Here is a 17,168-nt window from a genome sequence, read left to right as displayed (position 1 = left end):
ACAAAGGAGTGGCTCAAGAAGAAGCACATTAAGGTCCTGGAGTGGCCTAGCCAGTCTCCAGACCTTAATCCCATAGAAAATCTGTGGAGGGAGCTGAAGGTTCGAGTTGCCAAACGTCAGCCTCGAAATCTTAATGACTTGGAGAAGATCTGCAAAGAGGAGTGGGACAAAATCCCTCCTGAGATGTGTGCAAACCTGGTGGCCAACTACAAGAAACGTCTGACCTCTGTGATTGCCAACAAAGGTTTTGCCACCAAGTACTAAGTCATGTTTTGCAGAGGGGTCAAATACTTATTTCCCTCATTAAAAGGCAAATCAATTTATAATATTTTTGACATAAGTTTTTCTGGATTTTGTTGTTGTTATTTTGTCTCTCACTGTTCAAATAAACCTGCCCTTAAAATTATAGTCTGATCATTTATTTGTCAGTGGGCAAACGTGCAAAATCAGCAGGGAATCAAATACTTTTTTCCCTCGCTGTATGCGGTGTACGCGTGGTGCGCTATACGTGGTGTATGTGGTGCGTGGCTGTGATTCGACAGGAGACGCTTGCCACGTGGATCAAGTGGCCCAGATATAACCCTCCGGCGTTGCAGGGCAGCCCCCGCACGTCCGGCGCCGTGTGTGGACAACAACCAGAGTACGGGACGCGACAGTGCACGCTCACCCACGCACGTACACACCTGCACGTGCTCGCGCTCGCTCACACTCAACCCACGCACACCCACGGCTACCCGGAGTCACCCCACACACACTCGCTCACCCCACATACGCGCACACACTCACTCGCCCCACACGCGCTCACGCTCACCAGGACTCACCTGCGGCTCGCTCACGCCCACTTGCAGCTCACCCACGCACACCCACAGCTACCCAGAGTCACCCCACACACACACACGCTAATCTCACACATACACACACCCACGCACACCCACTGCTACTCAGAATCACCCCACACACACACACGCTCATCTCACACACACACACACCCACGCACACCCACTGCTACTCAGTCACCCCACACACACACGCTCATCTCACACACACACACACCCACGCTCACTCCTGCACAAATAGAATTACCCAGATTGACCCGTTCACGCCCAGGCAACAACAGCAACAACAGCTGCGAGTAAGTGGCGGTGACGTCATCACGGTGCTTGTGCCAGGCTAGGTGCATTCTGAGGCTGGCAGGAGGTCATGGGACAGACCCAGGTGCCATGGGTTGACTGACTGAGCTGATTGGCAGATGCACCACCATGTGTGCTCCCTCCTGTGCCAAATTGCTGTCTCAGTGTCTCTGTCTCCCTCTCTGTTGATCTCAGTGTCTGTCTCTTCGTGTATCTATCTCAGAGTCGCTGTCTCCCTGTCTATTGATCTTGGTGTCTCTATCTCTGTCTGTCTGTCCATGTCTTTTGCAGACTGTGTGAGGAACCAGCCTCGACTCCACCACACGAATGGCCTGATGACATTACCAAGTGGCCTGTAAGTGCAAACCCGCCAACATATGTGTACACACACACATACGTGTACACACAACAACAACCGCCATTTGCCACTAAGTGGCGGTGACGTCACCACGACGCTTGTGCCAGGCCATGTGCACCTTGAGGCCACGTGAAGTGTCGAACGCCCGCTGGCAGGAGGTCACGGGGCAGACCCAAGTGCCACGGGTCGACTAAGATGACTGAGATGACTGGCTGATGCACCACCTGTGCCCCCTACTGTGCCAACCTGCTGTGCTTTAGCCACCCGGCGCTCTGCTCGTTGTTGTGAGCGTCGCTCCTCCGCCCTCCGTTGTTGTTGGAGGGCGACTGCCTCCAACTGCCCAGTAGCATCCTTCACGAGCCTCCTCCACAGAGGCCGATCTTGACACCGCTGGTACCAGTCATCGGCAAGTCCACTCAGCTCCACGTCCTCCTGTGCCACATCACTCCATCTCTTCTCTAGCCTGTGCCGTGCCCGTTTAGCCCCCTCGATCCGGCCGAACAAAAGCTGTTTAGGCATGCGGTGGCTGGGCATGCGAGCTACATGACCCAGCCAATGCAGCCTTGTCTGCCGGAGGAGCTCACCGATGGGACCTTGCCCAGATCTTTGAAGGATTTGTGAGCTCCTCACATAATCCAGCCTGGTTAAACCCAGGATGGATCGTAGGCAGGCTCGCTTAAATGTTACTAACCGGCGAAGATGTTCCATTAGGGGGGTCCACGTTTCGCAAGCGTAGAGAAGGGAGGGAATGACCGTGGCCGAGAAGACCTGAAGCTTAGTGCAGAACGACAGATCAGGTAGCTTCCACACAGCGTTACGCAACCGATGAAAATATATTGCCGCTCGACTGATTCGGAGTGAGACCTCTGTTGTTAAACTGGAGCCGGTCATAAGCACACTGCCCAGGTATGGGAAACTCTCCACTCTCTCCACAACTGCCCCATCACCGATTGGGAGTAGTGGGGGTGGAGTGTCCGATGGTACAAAATACCCAGGCAGGTGCTTAGTTTTGGTGGGGCTGATGGTAAGGACCCATCTCTTAGTGGCACGCTCCAGTCTCAGCAGCAGCGTCTCCAACTCCTCCTCTGAATGAGCAGCTATTACCAAATCATCGGCATACATAACGTGGTTGAGCAATAGTGAGCCATCCCTTGACCGCACCCGGGCATCGATCAGCCTCCCATTATATCTTACCAAATGGAGATTCCCCCGTAACAGCTATTGAAGGCTTCACGAACTACGTGTACACACAGACACACGTGTACACACACACACACGTGTACACACACACACACATGCGTACACACACACATACGTGCGGTGCAGGCATACACAGACACATGCGTTGACAGTTTAACACGTAGGCTTTCGCGACCAATATTGTGCATGAGAGAGGTTTTTGGGTTAGAGCGCGTTAATGTAAATGTGTCGTTAAACCCGCAACCACTCGTCACGTAAACAGAACGTGCCAATTCATTACTAGTACAGCACTAACCGGTTGCGTGTTAGAGAGTAAAACCACTCCGTTTACAATTCGAGTACCGTGCCGTTTCACCGGTAATTACAACAACAACAACAACCAGCATCATCAGGCGACAGCCACAGAGTTGTGGAGAAATCTTTGGCAGCATGCGGAGACGCATGTTCGCGCGCATGTTCGCGCACAAGTTCACGGACAAAGGTGTGTGAATGAATGAACACACTTCACGCTCACAACCTGCAGAACAAGTACAGAACACACAAACTCCACTCACTCACACCCTGCAGAACAAGTAGACAGAACACACAAACTCCACTCACTCACACCCTGCAGAACAAGTACAGAACACACAAACTTCACTCACTCACACCCTGCAGAACAAGTACAGAACAAACAAACTACACTCACTCAAACCCTGCAGAACAAGGACAGAACACACAAACTCCACTCACTCACACCCTGCAGAACAAGGAGAGAACACACAAACTCCACTCACTCACACCCTGCAGAACAAGTAGAGAGAACACACAAACTCCACTCACTCACACCCTGCAGAACAAGTACAGAACACACAAACTCCACTCACTCACACCCTGCAGAACAAGGAGAGAACACACAAACTCCACTCACTCACACCCTGCAGAACAAGTAGAGAACACACAAACTCCACTCACTCACACCCTGCGGAACAAGTACAGAACACACAAACTCCACTCACTCACACTCACACCCTGCCGAACAAGTAGGGAACACACAAACTCCACTCACTCACACCCTGCGGAACATGTACAGAACACACAAACTCCACTCACTCACACCCTGCGGAACAAGTACAGAACACACAAACTCCATTCACTCACACCCTGCAGACACATGGCTAGCGACTACAAACTCTTAACACAGAGTCGCACGCGTCACCGACTGCCGTCGTTACCGCGCCCTGCGGCTAATCTTCCACCCCCACCCCGCATTTCCCGTTTTCCTCCTCCACATGCAGATCTGCACTAAGAAGTCGGGCGCAAACAGGACGAGCGTCACGCACATGGACTGCACGGTGACCGGCCACCCGTGCTGCATCGGAACCAAAGGCAGGCGAGTAAAGTGGCCAGTCGGTCGCGCGATGTCGACGCGACCACAGCGAGCTAACATAAGTCTGCGTGGCGTAAGGGAGGAGGGGCGGAGGATGGGTTGGCTTGTGTCTGTGTGTAGTGTGTCTGGGGGGGGGAGCGGTGGCACCTGGGTCTGCCCCGTGACCTCCTGCCAGCGGGCGTTCGACACTTCACGTGGCCTCAAGGTGCACGTAGCCTGGCACAAGAGTCGTCGTGGTGACGTCACCGCCACTTAGTGGCGAATGGCGGTTGTTGTTGTTGTTGTTGCGGTGGTGTAGCGGTTCGCGCCGCGCTACGAACCCGGCGACCCCCCCCCCCCGTCCCCCCCCCCCCCCCCCCCCGAGCTCGGTTCCCGCTCACGGCCAACATCGGCGGCGAGTATCCAAACCGGTCCCGGGAGTCCCCTAGGCCGACTCGGCCTCAAATGAGCACCTGGCGCGGCGGTGTGCGAACATCTCCACTCGGGAGACGAAGCGCGGCCGGGCGTTGGTGCCGGCCACCCCCCCCACCGCCTTGTGTGCCCTGCCGGCCCGCATAGTTTCTGCTCCTCGCTTGACAGCGCCTTGCCCCAAACAGCACCTGTTAAGGCTACCACGGGGGAATCACCCTTTGTCCTCTGTCTTCCTGCAGCTGTGAGATCACGTCGCGCGAGTACTGCGTTTTCATGCATGGCCATTTCCACGAGTCGGCGACACTCTGCTCCCAGGCAAGTTTCATCGTCCCCCGGCCCTTCGGTAGCCTGGCCAAGGATGGGGGGGGGGGGTGGCCACCCAGTGGGCCCCCCAGTGCCCCCCCCCAAGTGGCCACTGTCCCCTATGCAGCCCCCACCGTGTGCGTAATCCCAATTGAGTAATTCTACGGATGCATTTGTTCACAACATTACGATTCGTGTTTGCGAATGGAGAGCCGAAACCTTTATCTTAAGACGCGCTGTTGTTCTTTACGCTTTGGTTCTATTCGGTAAAGTCACGTAGGTAAAAAATGTAAAACAACAAAACTCACGACGTTTCGGCCACAACACAAGCGGCCTTCATCAGGTGAAGGGACCAACCTGTCCAGCGGACAGCGTTGGAGTGAAGAAAGCCAAGCGCTGGTCGCCTCCCTTTAAGCTGTGAGGGGGCAAACAGCAAACGCCCTGACAAAGGAAATGAGCATGAAACGCACCACTGACAAAGCTTAGAATTAGCACAAGATGATAATACACCACCCTGGGAGTTTGGAATACCACTACTAGAATAAATATACTGTACCAGGGCGTTTGCTGTTTGCCCCCTCACAGCTTAAAGGGAGGCGACCAGCGCTTGGCTTTCTTCACTCCAACGCTGTCCGCTGGACAGCTTGGTCCCTTCACCTGATGAAGGCCGCTTGTGTTGTGGCCGAAACGTCGTGATTTTTGCTGTTTTAATTTTTTTACCTACGTGGTGACTTTACCGAATAGAACCAAAGAGTATGGATCCTTGCAGTCACGAAAGCTTCAAATCTAGAGCTGCTGTTCTTGTTGTGCGCGGCTCCTGCAGGTGCACTGCATGGATGATGTGTGTGGACTCCTGCCCTTCCTCAACCCCGAGGTCCCAGACCAGTTCTACAGGCTCTGGCTTTCGCTCTTCCTGCACGCCGGGTACACGTTTGAACCACAATAGCACGCCGAGCTCGTCGAGCAGCATGAACCATCATCCATGCGAACACCGGTCATCCTCGCAGCGGCGGATTTTGGCTGCCCATCGAACAAAGACGGTCACCGCATCGTGCGCGTTCAGGGATGCTCTTGTGCGGCCGTCTGGAATGCTCTTCCGATGTTAGAAGCCACTGGGAGCTTTAATTTTAAATGTGTGTCCCACCCCGTGTGCTACCCCGTGTCCCCCCCGTGTGTCCCCCACGTCCCACCCCGGGTGTCCCTCATGTCCCACCCCGTGTGTCCCTCATGTCCCACCCCGTGTGTCCCCCACATCCCACCCCGTGTGTCCCCCATGTCCCACCCCGTGTGTCCCCCGCGTGCCACCCCGTGTGGCGGTGCTCCCCAGGGTGCTGCACTGTTTGGTGTCGGTGGTCTTCCAGATGACGGTGATGCGAGACCTGGAGAAGCTGGGCGGCTGGGCTCGCATCGCCATCATCTACCTGCTCAGCGGCATCACCGGCAACCTCGCCTCTGCCGTCTTCGTGCCGTACCGAGCCGAGGTACGGCGCGCTTCCCTCCACCACTTGCCGCTCCTCGCTTTAGGGGGGGGGTGGGGGGTGGGATGGCAGTCAGGGTAGAGGGTGATGCGGGTGTATGAATGTATGTACGTTTAACACGTAGGCTTTCGCGGCCAATATCATCCATAATACAGGCTTTTCTTTGGGTAAAATCGCGTAAATATATAAATGTGTTGTTAAACACGCCACCACCCGACACAGCCAATTAGTAAGGTTTGTCACGTAAACAGAACGTGCCAATTCGTTGCTAGTGTTGAGGTGCAAATGATGACTCGGAGGCAGATCTTCATGTAAGAGCTTGCGCCGGATATTTATTAAGAGTTTTTTTGGTTTGGACATGTTTGTTTTGTTGTAGTACGGAGTTAGACTGACGGCCTTAATCTAAGTTTTCTTGTGGTTGTTGTTGTTTGACTTGCATTCCAATGGGATTTTTTGCACACAGCATTGGTGTACGGTGCTTTTTTCAGGAATATTTTGCTGTTTTTTTTTCTTCCTGGATTTTCTGTTTGCACAGTCACACATAGTCACTTTAAGATGTTTTTCTTGGTCGTGTCTTTGTTTGTTTGTGGTTGCTCACAGGGCTATACCAAAATAAATAAACTGAAACTGAAAAAAGATAACTTCCCCAGGGGTTTTAGGGGTCCCATGCTGGGTCCTTCACACGACCCCGCACTCTGTCTGTTCCTAGCTCGGCTAGCTCCAGCGCTCTCTCCCTCGAGTCGGATCGGGGGTTCAGCCAACACCGACCGACCGGGGAGAGCAGCACCTGCTGTGACTGCCACCGGCTCCTCTCCAGACTCCCTGAGCTCTACCCCTGGCTCGGCTCTTCGACCGTCCTCACGGGGGGGGGGGTCCCCCTTAAGTACCGAGAGGAGGCATGACGTCATCGCCCCACCCAACGCGCATGACGTCATCGCACTGGACAAGCGCGCATGACGTCGCGTCCCCATATTACTCCTCTAGACTAGTACAACACACCCGGTGTGTTGCAGAGAAAATCCACATTTACAATCTGAGTACGACGTTTCGCCAGTAATTACAACCAGCATGATGCTCGCCAGTAATTACAACACACCGGTGTGCTGTACTAGTAACGAACTGCCGTGTTCTGTTTACGTGACAAGCCTTACTAATTGGATTTGTCGGGCGGTGGCGGGTTTAATGACACATTTATATTTACGCGATGTAACCCAAAAAAACCTGCACTACGTATGTACGTATGATGACCTTCTTTCAAGCACCGTACGCAGCCAACCGTGCCGATCGGAGGGGCGGGGAAATGACAACAAACTAAAAAAAAAAAATTCCGCTACTCAGTCCGCTTCTCTCACAGTGGACGTGGAAGATCCCCTGACGTCATGCGCAAGGGTAGGGGGCCCCGTCGTGTGCCGTCGGCGTCGGGGTCCAAACTTGACAAGTTCCAGAAATGACACCGCAGATTGTGTCGATTGGGATCGCGTGCGCGCGCACACACTCGCCAATTCGTCGCTCGCCTATTGGCAGCGGATTGCAGGGACTCCTCAACTTACGAACGTTCGACTTGCGAACTTTCGGAGATGCGAACAAACCCGTCCGGTTGCCCGCTCGGATAGATGGCGGTGGTGGCATCTACATCTGCAGAATGTGAAGAACCAGTGGCATCTGCATCTGCAGAACGTGAATAACCAGTGGCATCTACATGAGATTATACAACTTTTAAAGCCATTCCCCGCGTTTAGTGTACACGCCGTACAACACGCTTGCATTCGACACGAGTATAGTTGGACTTACGAACAAATCGACTTGCAAACAGACCTCTGGAACCTAACTCCTTCTTAGTAAGTAGATGAGTCCCTTTAATTCCCCCCCCCCCAGCAGGACTCTTGCGACTAACGCTTGGGGCCTAGCCTCTTGAGTTCTCTCTCACACCTGCTTATTAAACAAAACGAAACCGATATGAACTAAACCCGCTCGCGAATGTAAAATCGACGTTCCACTCGGCTACGAATCGCCCAAACGGAAAGCACCGATCCTCAGCGCGTTGCGACTAGACCCCCCCCCCCCCGACAACCAACCCTCCTCCACCCCTCTCTCCCCCGCGTGGAATCGGGACACCCGCCCTTCTTCGTCCGCCGCAGGTGGGCCCAGCCGGCGCCCAGTTCGGCCTGCTGGCGTGCCTCTTCGTGGAGCTGCTGCAGAGTTGGCAGCTGCTGGCGAGCCCCGGCTGGGCGCTGACGAAACTCCTCGCCATCCTCGTCATGCTGCTGGCATTCGGCCTGCTGCCGTGGATCGACAACTTCGCGCAGATGTCGGGCTTCGTGGCGGGTCTGCTGCTGTCCTTCACCTTCCTGCCGTACATCGCGTTCGGGCGCGCCGACCGATACCGCAAGCGCGTGCAGATCATCGGCTCGGCGCTCGCCTTCGCCGGCCTCTTCGCAGGCCTGATCCTCGCCTTCTACATCTACCCCATGAACTGCACCTGGTGCGAGTATCTCACCTGCATCCCCTTCACCGACGAGTTCTGCGAGAAGTACGAACTAGAGGGGCACATCCACTAGGGCGGCCGGCAACGCCGCGGCCGTCGCGAGAACCTCTCCCGTTTTCGCCGGGGCGTGGGGATGTCCCGATTTTTCCCGTCGTCTTTGCGGCGCGGCGGAGAAGCGCGAACAGGCGGAGGGGGAAGATGGTCCGCCAAGAGCCGGGGAGGGGGGGGAAGGGGAGGGTGGGTTGCTGCCGGCGACGGCCGACGATGTCGTGCCGGTTTCTTGCCGTCACGGAGGCAGACGCGCCGAATTTGTTTTCGTCGTACTCGCCCGTCACCGCTCCTAGAGTGGAGCTGCAACTCAAACTAAGAAACTGCCTTTTTGTTTTTACCAGTTAGGGCCCACCATGTTTTGTAGCCCCTTTTTTTTCAGAAGGGACCTCGCCACGAATTATAGCTTAAGGAAGTGTTTTTTTTCTCTCTCTTTTTCCCGTGGACATTCTATAGCAGCCAAATACTCTCAAACGCGTTGATGTTCGTTCTAAATGTGGAAGGAAAAACTGGAGGACCCTCAGGAAATCCACGCGACCACGGGGAGAGAGAGAACATGCAAACTCACGGGGATAGAGAAAACATGCGAACTCCAAATATACAGTAGGTGTCGGTGATCGAAGCCACGATCTCCTGCATACCAGGCGAGGTAGTTAACATCTAAACAGAATTGACAATCGTGGCGCTCGCGATTCTGCGCGCTTACCATGAGATCATCCAGAGGATCCATACTCGCCAAATCATTATCCTCACTGCCATCGCCGGCGTCACATTTTTTCGTTTCAAAAGTTTGAAACAAACAAAAATCATCGCAAACAATCCACAGATGCTGTATGCCAAATTCCAACGAGCCTGATGTGACCAGCAACGACTCAACTGTACTCCCCCCCATGTGAATTTCAACCTTCAAGGGGCTCTTCCTTGCAGGGCATTCATTGCAGGGCATTCATTGCAGGGCATCCATTGGCATCAAGGTGATGCTGAGTGTGGTCACGCCCGACGGCCTTACACGTCGGAGGTAGGGGGCACTGGGTTTTGTTGAAATAATTTACTGTGCCAGAGCAGCGGGTGTCAGATGCTGTCGAAATTCACTCCAGCCCGAAATTGTGATTGCGGTGCAATGCAAGGGCAAGGTGAGCCCAGATGACTTTTGTGGCCGGGGGGAGCACGTGACCGGGGGGATCACGTGACCGGGGGGAGATCGTGAGCGTGGCTGTCGAATTGCTGTCGATTTTTCCCACGTGGTGCTTTGATTTTTTTTTTAATGTAGCGATCCGCGATCGTGTGCTGTTTTGTGTTTCATTTTTCGTCGCATTCTTCGGGGGCCCACGTGAAAAAACGCGCGGCAGAGTAAAAAAAAAGAAAAAGGGCCCCCCCCCCCCCCCCCTAACGTGGCGCGGATTTTGTTTGAAGGAAATCGGTGGAAATATTCACTACCAACAATTGTTTATTATTTTTTTTCGATCATATATTTTTCATTTTCTTCATGTTCGTCAAACCGCCGCACTACGAGATGGCGTCAAAGTCATGGAAGCGTCGACGACGACGACTTCGGGAGCTGGCAAACCGCCGGATGCCACCGGCGCGTGTGACCGACCGTGACAAGAGCAGACTTACGAGCCTGAATGATAAAGACGCAGCCTTAAGATAATTTGGTGATGTTACCAGAGGCCACAGTGACCCGAGGAAGACCAAACAAGGCAATTAACTTTGTATTTTAAACAATCTACTGAGCTCACTTTGTTGGGCGCCGCGCTGGCAAGATGTTATCTCCCTCGCGTGGTATACGGGAGGTCGTAGGTTTCGGTCCTGAACCCTGCCGCCTGTATATTTGGAGCTTGCGTGTCCTCCATGTGGGATCTCCAGCTTTTCTCTCCATATTTAGAAACGTGCATTTCGATTCGTTGGCTGGCTTTAAATGTCCACATGATAAGCCACTCCGTCGGGATCATTTGTGGCCAGGTCGCTTCCAAAAAAAACCCCAGCTCCGAGCTCGGTGCGCCTTACCTGGTAAAATAAAAAAAGATTTATTAGGCTGCCGAGCTGATGTGTTGAAGGGAGCGCGCGCACGCCCTTAACACCATCTTAGTGACAGAGATTGGACTGCATTTATGACTCGCGATGAAATCCAGACTTAAAGAATGAATATTTCCGCAGCTTAGAAAAATAATGACTTAGGAGCAATAATTGCTCTGTGAGCCAGTCTGCCAGTTTGGCAGCGATCCATTGCTGTTGCGTAATCCCAACTGATTAATGTGCGGGTCATTTTCTTTGTTGACGATTTGGCAAGAATTTGGAACCACGACTACGTGGGCCCTCGTACCCGTTATGACATCCGACGCAATGCCAACGACGCATCAGGACTTCATGGCGGATGCACGCACCGCAGTATTCACCAGGGCGGCCTGGCGGATTCGAAACCACGAAACCTCCCACAACAGTCATTGAACGAATGGTTGTGGCCGACTAGACTAATACCAAACAAAAAATGCTGATTAAAGTGGACACTGGGGCCCTCTGCACGTCCAAGCCGACCGATGAGAGGGCAACTCTTTTGAGACTAATTTTACTTTTGCTGTTGATGTTTAGTCCGACGATTTGCATTGTATTCGCTCGAACCTGTGCAAGCGCGCGCGCGATTTCCCTTGGTCCGCGAACAAGGGTGTAAGATGGTACAATTTTCTTGTTACCCTAGCAATATGTGGGATATGACAATCAACTATTTAAACGTCCACTTTATACTGAAAATATTTTTGTTGCGAAGAGAAAGTGCAGCTTGTCAGAAAAAAAGTACTTTATTCTGTTGGCAAACCAGGTACTTGGCAAGCGTTGTGATGCAATCAATACTTTCTTTTGAGTAGCTGCGTTTGCCTGCGAGACGAGAGGTGTATACACACACACGCATGCACAATGATATGGCGGGACAAAGAACTGAGATGAGGGTATCCCTCCACGTACTGTATTATTCACGCACTGTATTACGGGCTTATACCCAGATTTCCCGCGCTGCTACGCTGCGCAGCTCAAGCAGTTCATCATGGATGTCAGCCGCTCAGGAACAGTGCCATTAGGGTCACGCATGCGGCATTCCGTGCCTTTACAAAAAGTGTTCCCCAAATAGGTGAACACTTTACAAAAAGTGTTCCCCGAATAGGTGAACCGCGTTGTGGGGAGCGGACACGCATTAAGCGAGGACTTGCTGTACTATTATGCTGCACCAGCAACGCTGCTGCAGTTCAACAACACCGATGCTGCTGCCTTCCGTTTCGTTCTGTGGCGCCCGTTTTCACAGGGCGCTGCTTTCCAATGTTTTTTTTTCCCCCCGCCCCTCCCCCTGTGCGTTGCACGGTCTTATTACCTTTGGGTTTCGATCGTTTGATTCTCAGGTCTGGCATGGTCCTCGACAATACATTTCTGCACCCCCCTTGGCATACCCTTGTCCACTGTCTCGCTCTTGCTGTGCCTTCCACAAAGCCGCACACCACCCCTACGGCGGTCCACCAGCGGGCCTGCAGAATACGAATCGGGACATTGTGCTTGTCATGATCGTACCGACTTAAAATTCATATGGCGCTCGCTTAAACGCCTTGGCAAATCGAAGTGCCTTACCACCACGTCTCATATCAAGTATTCAAAGGGACACCCTCTCCAACCCTCCCCCCCCTCCCCAAATGGCAGCTGTCCCTGTGTGGAACAAGGTGGAACAAGGTGGAACACAGCACCTGGCCTGCAAAAAGGGCATTGGTCTGCCAGTTGGGGAAGATGGCCACGTGTAAACCCCCCCCCCCCCCCCCAAGTTGAGTAGCTGCAATTCATTAAGACATCTCAACGGAGGATCCTGATGCATCGGAAGTTTTGGCCGCTTCGAGTATTATTATTATTGCAAGTGGAATGATACCTAGAGTGCCTGGAGAAAGCCTGCTGTGATGCCACGCTGTGATGCCGCTGGTTGGTGGCCGTGAGCCGGAATCGAAGTGGGTTTTGCATAGTGGAGCGCGCCAACATTACACGCGTACAGCGAGCGCCTATGAATGCTGACACGTGACAGGAGAGGGTGGGTGGCCGGCACCGCGCCCGACCGCCTTTGTCTCCCTAAGGACGATGTTTAACGCACCGCACCGGGTACTAATTTGAGGCCGAGCCGACCAGGGAGAGGCCCCAAAAGCTGGTTCGGATAATCGTCACTGGTGTTGGCTGTGAGCGGGAATTGAACTCGTGTCACCAGCTTCGTAGCGCGGCGCGCCAACTGCTACACCACCGTTCCCCATACATCTTCAGGATCACACGCACGCACGAACGAACGACTCGCGATCCACCAACCCCAGGGCCGTTTCTCGCGCGCTACTTCTTAAACTGCGGCGCCCTCCCTCCACCGCCCCCACCAAACCCGCCCCTGGCGCCACGCTTGACCGCCGGTCTCCCGCCTCCGCCGGCCGCGGCGGCGGCGGCAGCCAGCACGTCGGCGTACGGCGCGTGCATGAACTCGTGCAGGCGACGCGCGGCTCCCTCCCCGCCGAGCAGCCCGGCGAGCTCGCCGACGCTCAGCCGCGCCAGCCGGGCCAGCGAGCCGGCGCGGCGCGCCACGGCCCGGCAGCAGCGCGCAGTCACGCCGGGCAGACGCAGGAGCAGGTCGTAGGGGCCGGGGTTGAACGCCGACGCGTCGGGGTCGGGGTCGGGGTCGGGGTCGCCGTCGGGGTCGCCGTCGGGGTCGGCCTCGGCCGGGGCCGTGGGCTCGGCCTGGCCGGCCTTGAGCTCGCAGAAGAGCTGAGCGGCGGCGTGCGGGGAGGCGCACCACAGCAGGCGCAGGCGGGGGAAGTGCAGGGTGAGCAGCGCCAGCCGGGAGCACACGTCGGTGGAGGAGATCTCCTGCTGGCGGACGGGCGGGAGGGACGAGGAGTCGGCAAGCGTGGTGGTGTTCTCACGAACGTCCCCACGCGTTGCCTTTCGACGGACTGATGGGGCAAGTGCCGTCAGCGAGCGGCACCTGTGAAGGCCGGCACGGCGCACGAAGGTGGGTGTGGGGGGGTGGCCGGCACCACGCCCCGGGGCGCCTTCGTCGCCCGAGTGGCGGTGTTTTAACACACGGCGCCGGGTGCTCATTTGAGGCTGAGCCGATCCTAGGGGGGAGTCCCAGGACCGGGTCAGACAATCGTCGCCGGTGTTGGCCGTGAGCGGGAATCCAACCCGGGTCGTCGGGTTCCCTAGCGCTAAGCACTACACTGCACACGCGTGTGTGTGTGTGCGTGTGTGTGCGTGTGTGTGCGTGTGTGCGTGTGTGTGCGTGTGTGCGTGTGTGTGCGTGTGTGTGCGTGTGCGTGCGTGTGTGCGCGTGTGTGTGCACGCCCGCCCACGTCACCTGGTACATGGTGCCCCCGCTGCGCGCCTGCAGGGAGAACGGCTTGCCCGGGTCGAACTCGATGAGCAGCGCGGGGCGGCGGTAGCGGCGGCACATGGAGGTGCACTGGGCGTACAGCCGCCCGTTGGCCAGCGAGGCCACCAGGTCGCCCACGCTCTTGCGCTCGACGCACAGCTGCGGCGTGAGCAGGTAGTCGCCCACCGCGATGGTCACGGGGTCCACGCGCAGGCCGCGCCGGTGCAGCAGCGCCGGCAGCTCGCTGCGGAACTCGCGCATGTCCACGATCACGCTGCGCCCGCCGCCGCCGCCGCCGCCATCCGCCTGCCCGCCTGCGCGACGGGTCGTGGTGGTGGTGGTGGTGGTTGTGGTGGTTGTGGTTGTTGTGGTGGAAGACAGAAGGATGGTGGAAGACAGAAAGATGGTGGAAAGCGGGAGAGTTGTGGCGAGTGGTGCGCTACGCGACCCCGGCTACGCGACCCCGGCTACGCGACCCCGGCTACGCGACCCCGGCTACGCGACCCCGGCTACGCGACCCCGGCTACGCGACCCCGGCTACGCGACCCCGGCTACGCGACCCCGGCTACGCGACCCCGGCTACGCGACCCCGGCTACGCGACCCCGGCTACGCGACCCCGGCTACGCGACCCCGGCTACGCGACCCCGGCTACGCGACCCCGGCTACGCGACCCCGGCTACGCGACCCCGGCTACGCGACCCCGGCTACGCGACCCCGGCTACGCGACCCCGGCTACGCGACCCCGGCTACGCGACCCCGGCTACGCGACCCCGGCTACGCGACCCCGGCTACGCGACCCCGGCTACGCGACCCCGGCTACGCGACCCCGGCTACGCGACCCCGGCTACGCGACCCCGGCTACGCGACCCCGGCTACGCGACCCCGGCTACGCGACCCCGGCTACGCGACCCCGGCTACGCGACCCCGGCTACGCGACCCCGGCTACGCGACCCCGGCTACGCGACCCCGGCTACGCGACCCCGGCTACGCGACCCCGGCTACGCGACCCCGGCTACGCGACCCCGGCTACGCGACCCCGGCTACGCGACCCCGGCTACGCGACCCCGGCTACGCGACCCGGGCTACGCGACCCGGGCTACGCGACCCCGGCTACGCGACCCCGGCTACGCGACCCCGGCTAGGGGACCCCGGCTACGCGACCCCGGCTACGCGACCCCGGCTACGCGACCCCGGCTACGCGACCCCGGCTACGCGACCCCGGCTACGCGACCCCGGCTACGCGACCCCGGCTACGCGACCCCGGCTACGCGACCCCGGCTACGCGACCCCGGCTACGCGACCCCGGCTACGCGACCCCGGCTACGCGACCCCGGCTACGCGACCCCGGCTACGCGACCCCGGCTACGCGACCCCGGCTACGCGACCCCGGCTACGCGACCCCGGCTACGCGACCCCGGCTACGCGACCCCGGCTACGCGACCCCGGCTACGCGACCCCGGCTACGCGACCCCGGCAGGACAGGGTGGGGAGGGTGGAGTGCACGGCTACTGCCAGTGGATGGTTGTGGTGGTGGTGGTGGTGGCGGCTTTAACCAGGAGGAGTCTTCTGTCCGTGTGAACTGTGCACCTGTATCACATCGAAGTTGTGGCCGGGCCCAAATCCACTGATGGCTGCACGCCAGTGATTATGTGAACAGCACCCCAGCAAACTACCGGCTAACACCTCTTGCCAGTGACCCGCTGGGGCTGCGGTGTGTGCACGTGTGTGTGGGCGCGTGTGTGTGCGCGTGTGTGTGGGCGCGTGTGTGTGGGCTTGTGGCCGTGTGTGTGGGCGCGTGTGTGTGGGCGTGTGTGTGTGTGGGTGCGTGTGGGTGTGCGTGTGTGTGGGCACGTGTGTGTGTGGGCGCGTGTGTGTGGGTGCGTGTGCGCGTGTGGGCGCGTGCGTGTGTGTGGGCGCGTGTGTATGCCGCACCTGCCCTGAGCGAGTCCACGCTGGCGTCAGGGTCCTGGCTCCCTCGCATGAGGTCCAGGTTCGTGTCTTCAGCTCTCCCTTCCCGCTCCTCCGGAACCACCATGCTGGCCTTCTCCCTGCAAGGACAAAGATCCCACCCCCCCCCCCCCCCCCGGACGGGTTAGGCCCAGCAAGGGCTCAGATGTGTCCTTGGATCGTCGGCAGCGCCCGGCGCCTGCTGTCCCTTTCAAGGGCTCCACATTTCGCGTAGCGTTATCGACAAGGGAGGGCATGACTGTGGCCGACAGCGACCCGTGTGGAGCGACGGAGCCAGGCAGCTTACACACAGCAGCGGGGTACGCAGCTGATGAAAAGCGAACGCCACTTGAATGATTCTTAACAAGGCCAAAAACCAGAGCTGGTCATAAGCTCCTCCGATTTGCCAACCGTGCTAGTGAGTATCTAATGACATACCCAGGTGGGTGATTTGTATTTGTGGGGCTGATTGTAAGGCCCCCCCCCCCGCCCCATCTCTTGGTATCACGCTCCAGGTTCAGCAATCGCATCTCCCACTCCTTCTCGGAGTGAACGGCACACTCGCACACACAAACACTCGCACACACTCGAGAAGAGCGGGAGAGAACAAATAAACTTCACTCATTCGCACACGGTCAACATTCGCACACTCGCACACACTAACTCTTACTTACAGAGACACACACATACACTCGCTAACACTCTGCAGAACAGGGGGAGATCATACAAACTCCACTCTGTAGGACGTGGGGAGATCATACAAACTCCACTCACTGTAGGACAGGGGGAGATCATACAAACTCCACTCACTGTAGGACAGGGGGAGATCATACAAACTCCACTCACTCTGCAGAACAGGGGGAGAGCATATAAACTCCACTCACTCTGTAGGACAGGGGGAGATCAAACAAACTCCACTCACTCACTCAGGAGGACAGGGGGAGATCATACAAACTCCACTCACTCTGTAGAAGAGGGGGAGATCATACAAACTCCACTCACGCTGTAGGACAGGGGGAGATCATACAAACTCCACTCACTCTGCAGAACAGGGGGAGATCATACAA

General features: G+C 57.0%; 2 protein-coding genes across 7 annotated transcripts in view; one reads left to right on the top strand and one right to left on the bottom strand.

The window, feature by feature from the left end:
* The window catches only part of LOC116955073 (inactive rhomboid protein 1-like), a 41,526-nt gene extending 29,313 nt beyond the window's left edge, over nt 1–12,213 (top strand). For all 4 annotated transcript variants that reach the window (XM_032976030.2, XM_032976031.2, XM_032976033.2 and 1 more), the window contains exons 13-19: nt 543–640; nt 1,422–1,485; nt 3,966–4,060; nt 4,708–4,783; nt 5,595–5,695; nt 6,099–6,252; nt 8,388–12,213. In XM_032976030.2, coding sequence (XP_032831921.1) covers nt 543–640; nt 1,422–1,485; nt 3,966–4,060; nt 4,708–4,783; nt 5,595–5,695; nt 6,099–6,252; nt 8,388–8,807 — 1,008 coding nt within the window. In that variant the 3' untranslated portion in view covers nt 8,808–12,213. The remainder of the gene's footprint in view (nt 1–542; nt 641–1,421; nt 1,486–3,965; nt 4,061–4,707; nt 4,784–5,594; nt 5,696–6,098; nt 6,253–8,387) is intronic.
* The window catches only part of ERCC4 (ERCC excision repair 4, endonuclease catalytic subunit), a 39,005-nt gene continuing 33,395 nt past the window's right edge, over nt 11,559–17,168 (bottom strand). For 2 of the 3 annotated variants that reach the window (XM_076052866.1, XM_076052865.1), the window contains exons 12-14: nt 16,087–16,202; nt 14,139–14,467; nt 11,559–13,648 (exon numbers count right to left, since the gene is read on the bottom strand). In XM_076052866.1, the coding sequence (XP_075908981.1) occupies nt 13,124–13,648; nt 14,139–14,467; nt 16,087–16,202 (970 nt within the window). In that variant the 3' untranslated portion in view covers nt 11,559–13,123. The other variant, XM_076052867.1, reaches the window with a different exon arrangement.

The sequence above is a fragment of the Petromyzon marinus genome, chromosome 58, assembly GCF_048934315.1.
Source record: "Petromyzon marinus isolate PM22_M1 ecotype Great Lakes invasive population chromosome 58, UKy_Petmar_22M1.pri1.0, whole genome shotgun sequence".
NCBI classification, from domain to species: domain Eukaryota; kingdom Metazoa; phylum Chordata; class Hyperoartia; order Petromyzontiformes; family Petromyzontidae; genus Petromyzon; species Petromyzon marinus.
Note: the sequence above shows the minus strand (reverse complement) of the source record. Positions and strands in the feature narration are given on the sequence as shown.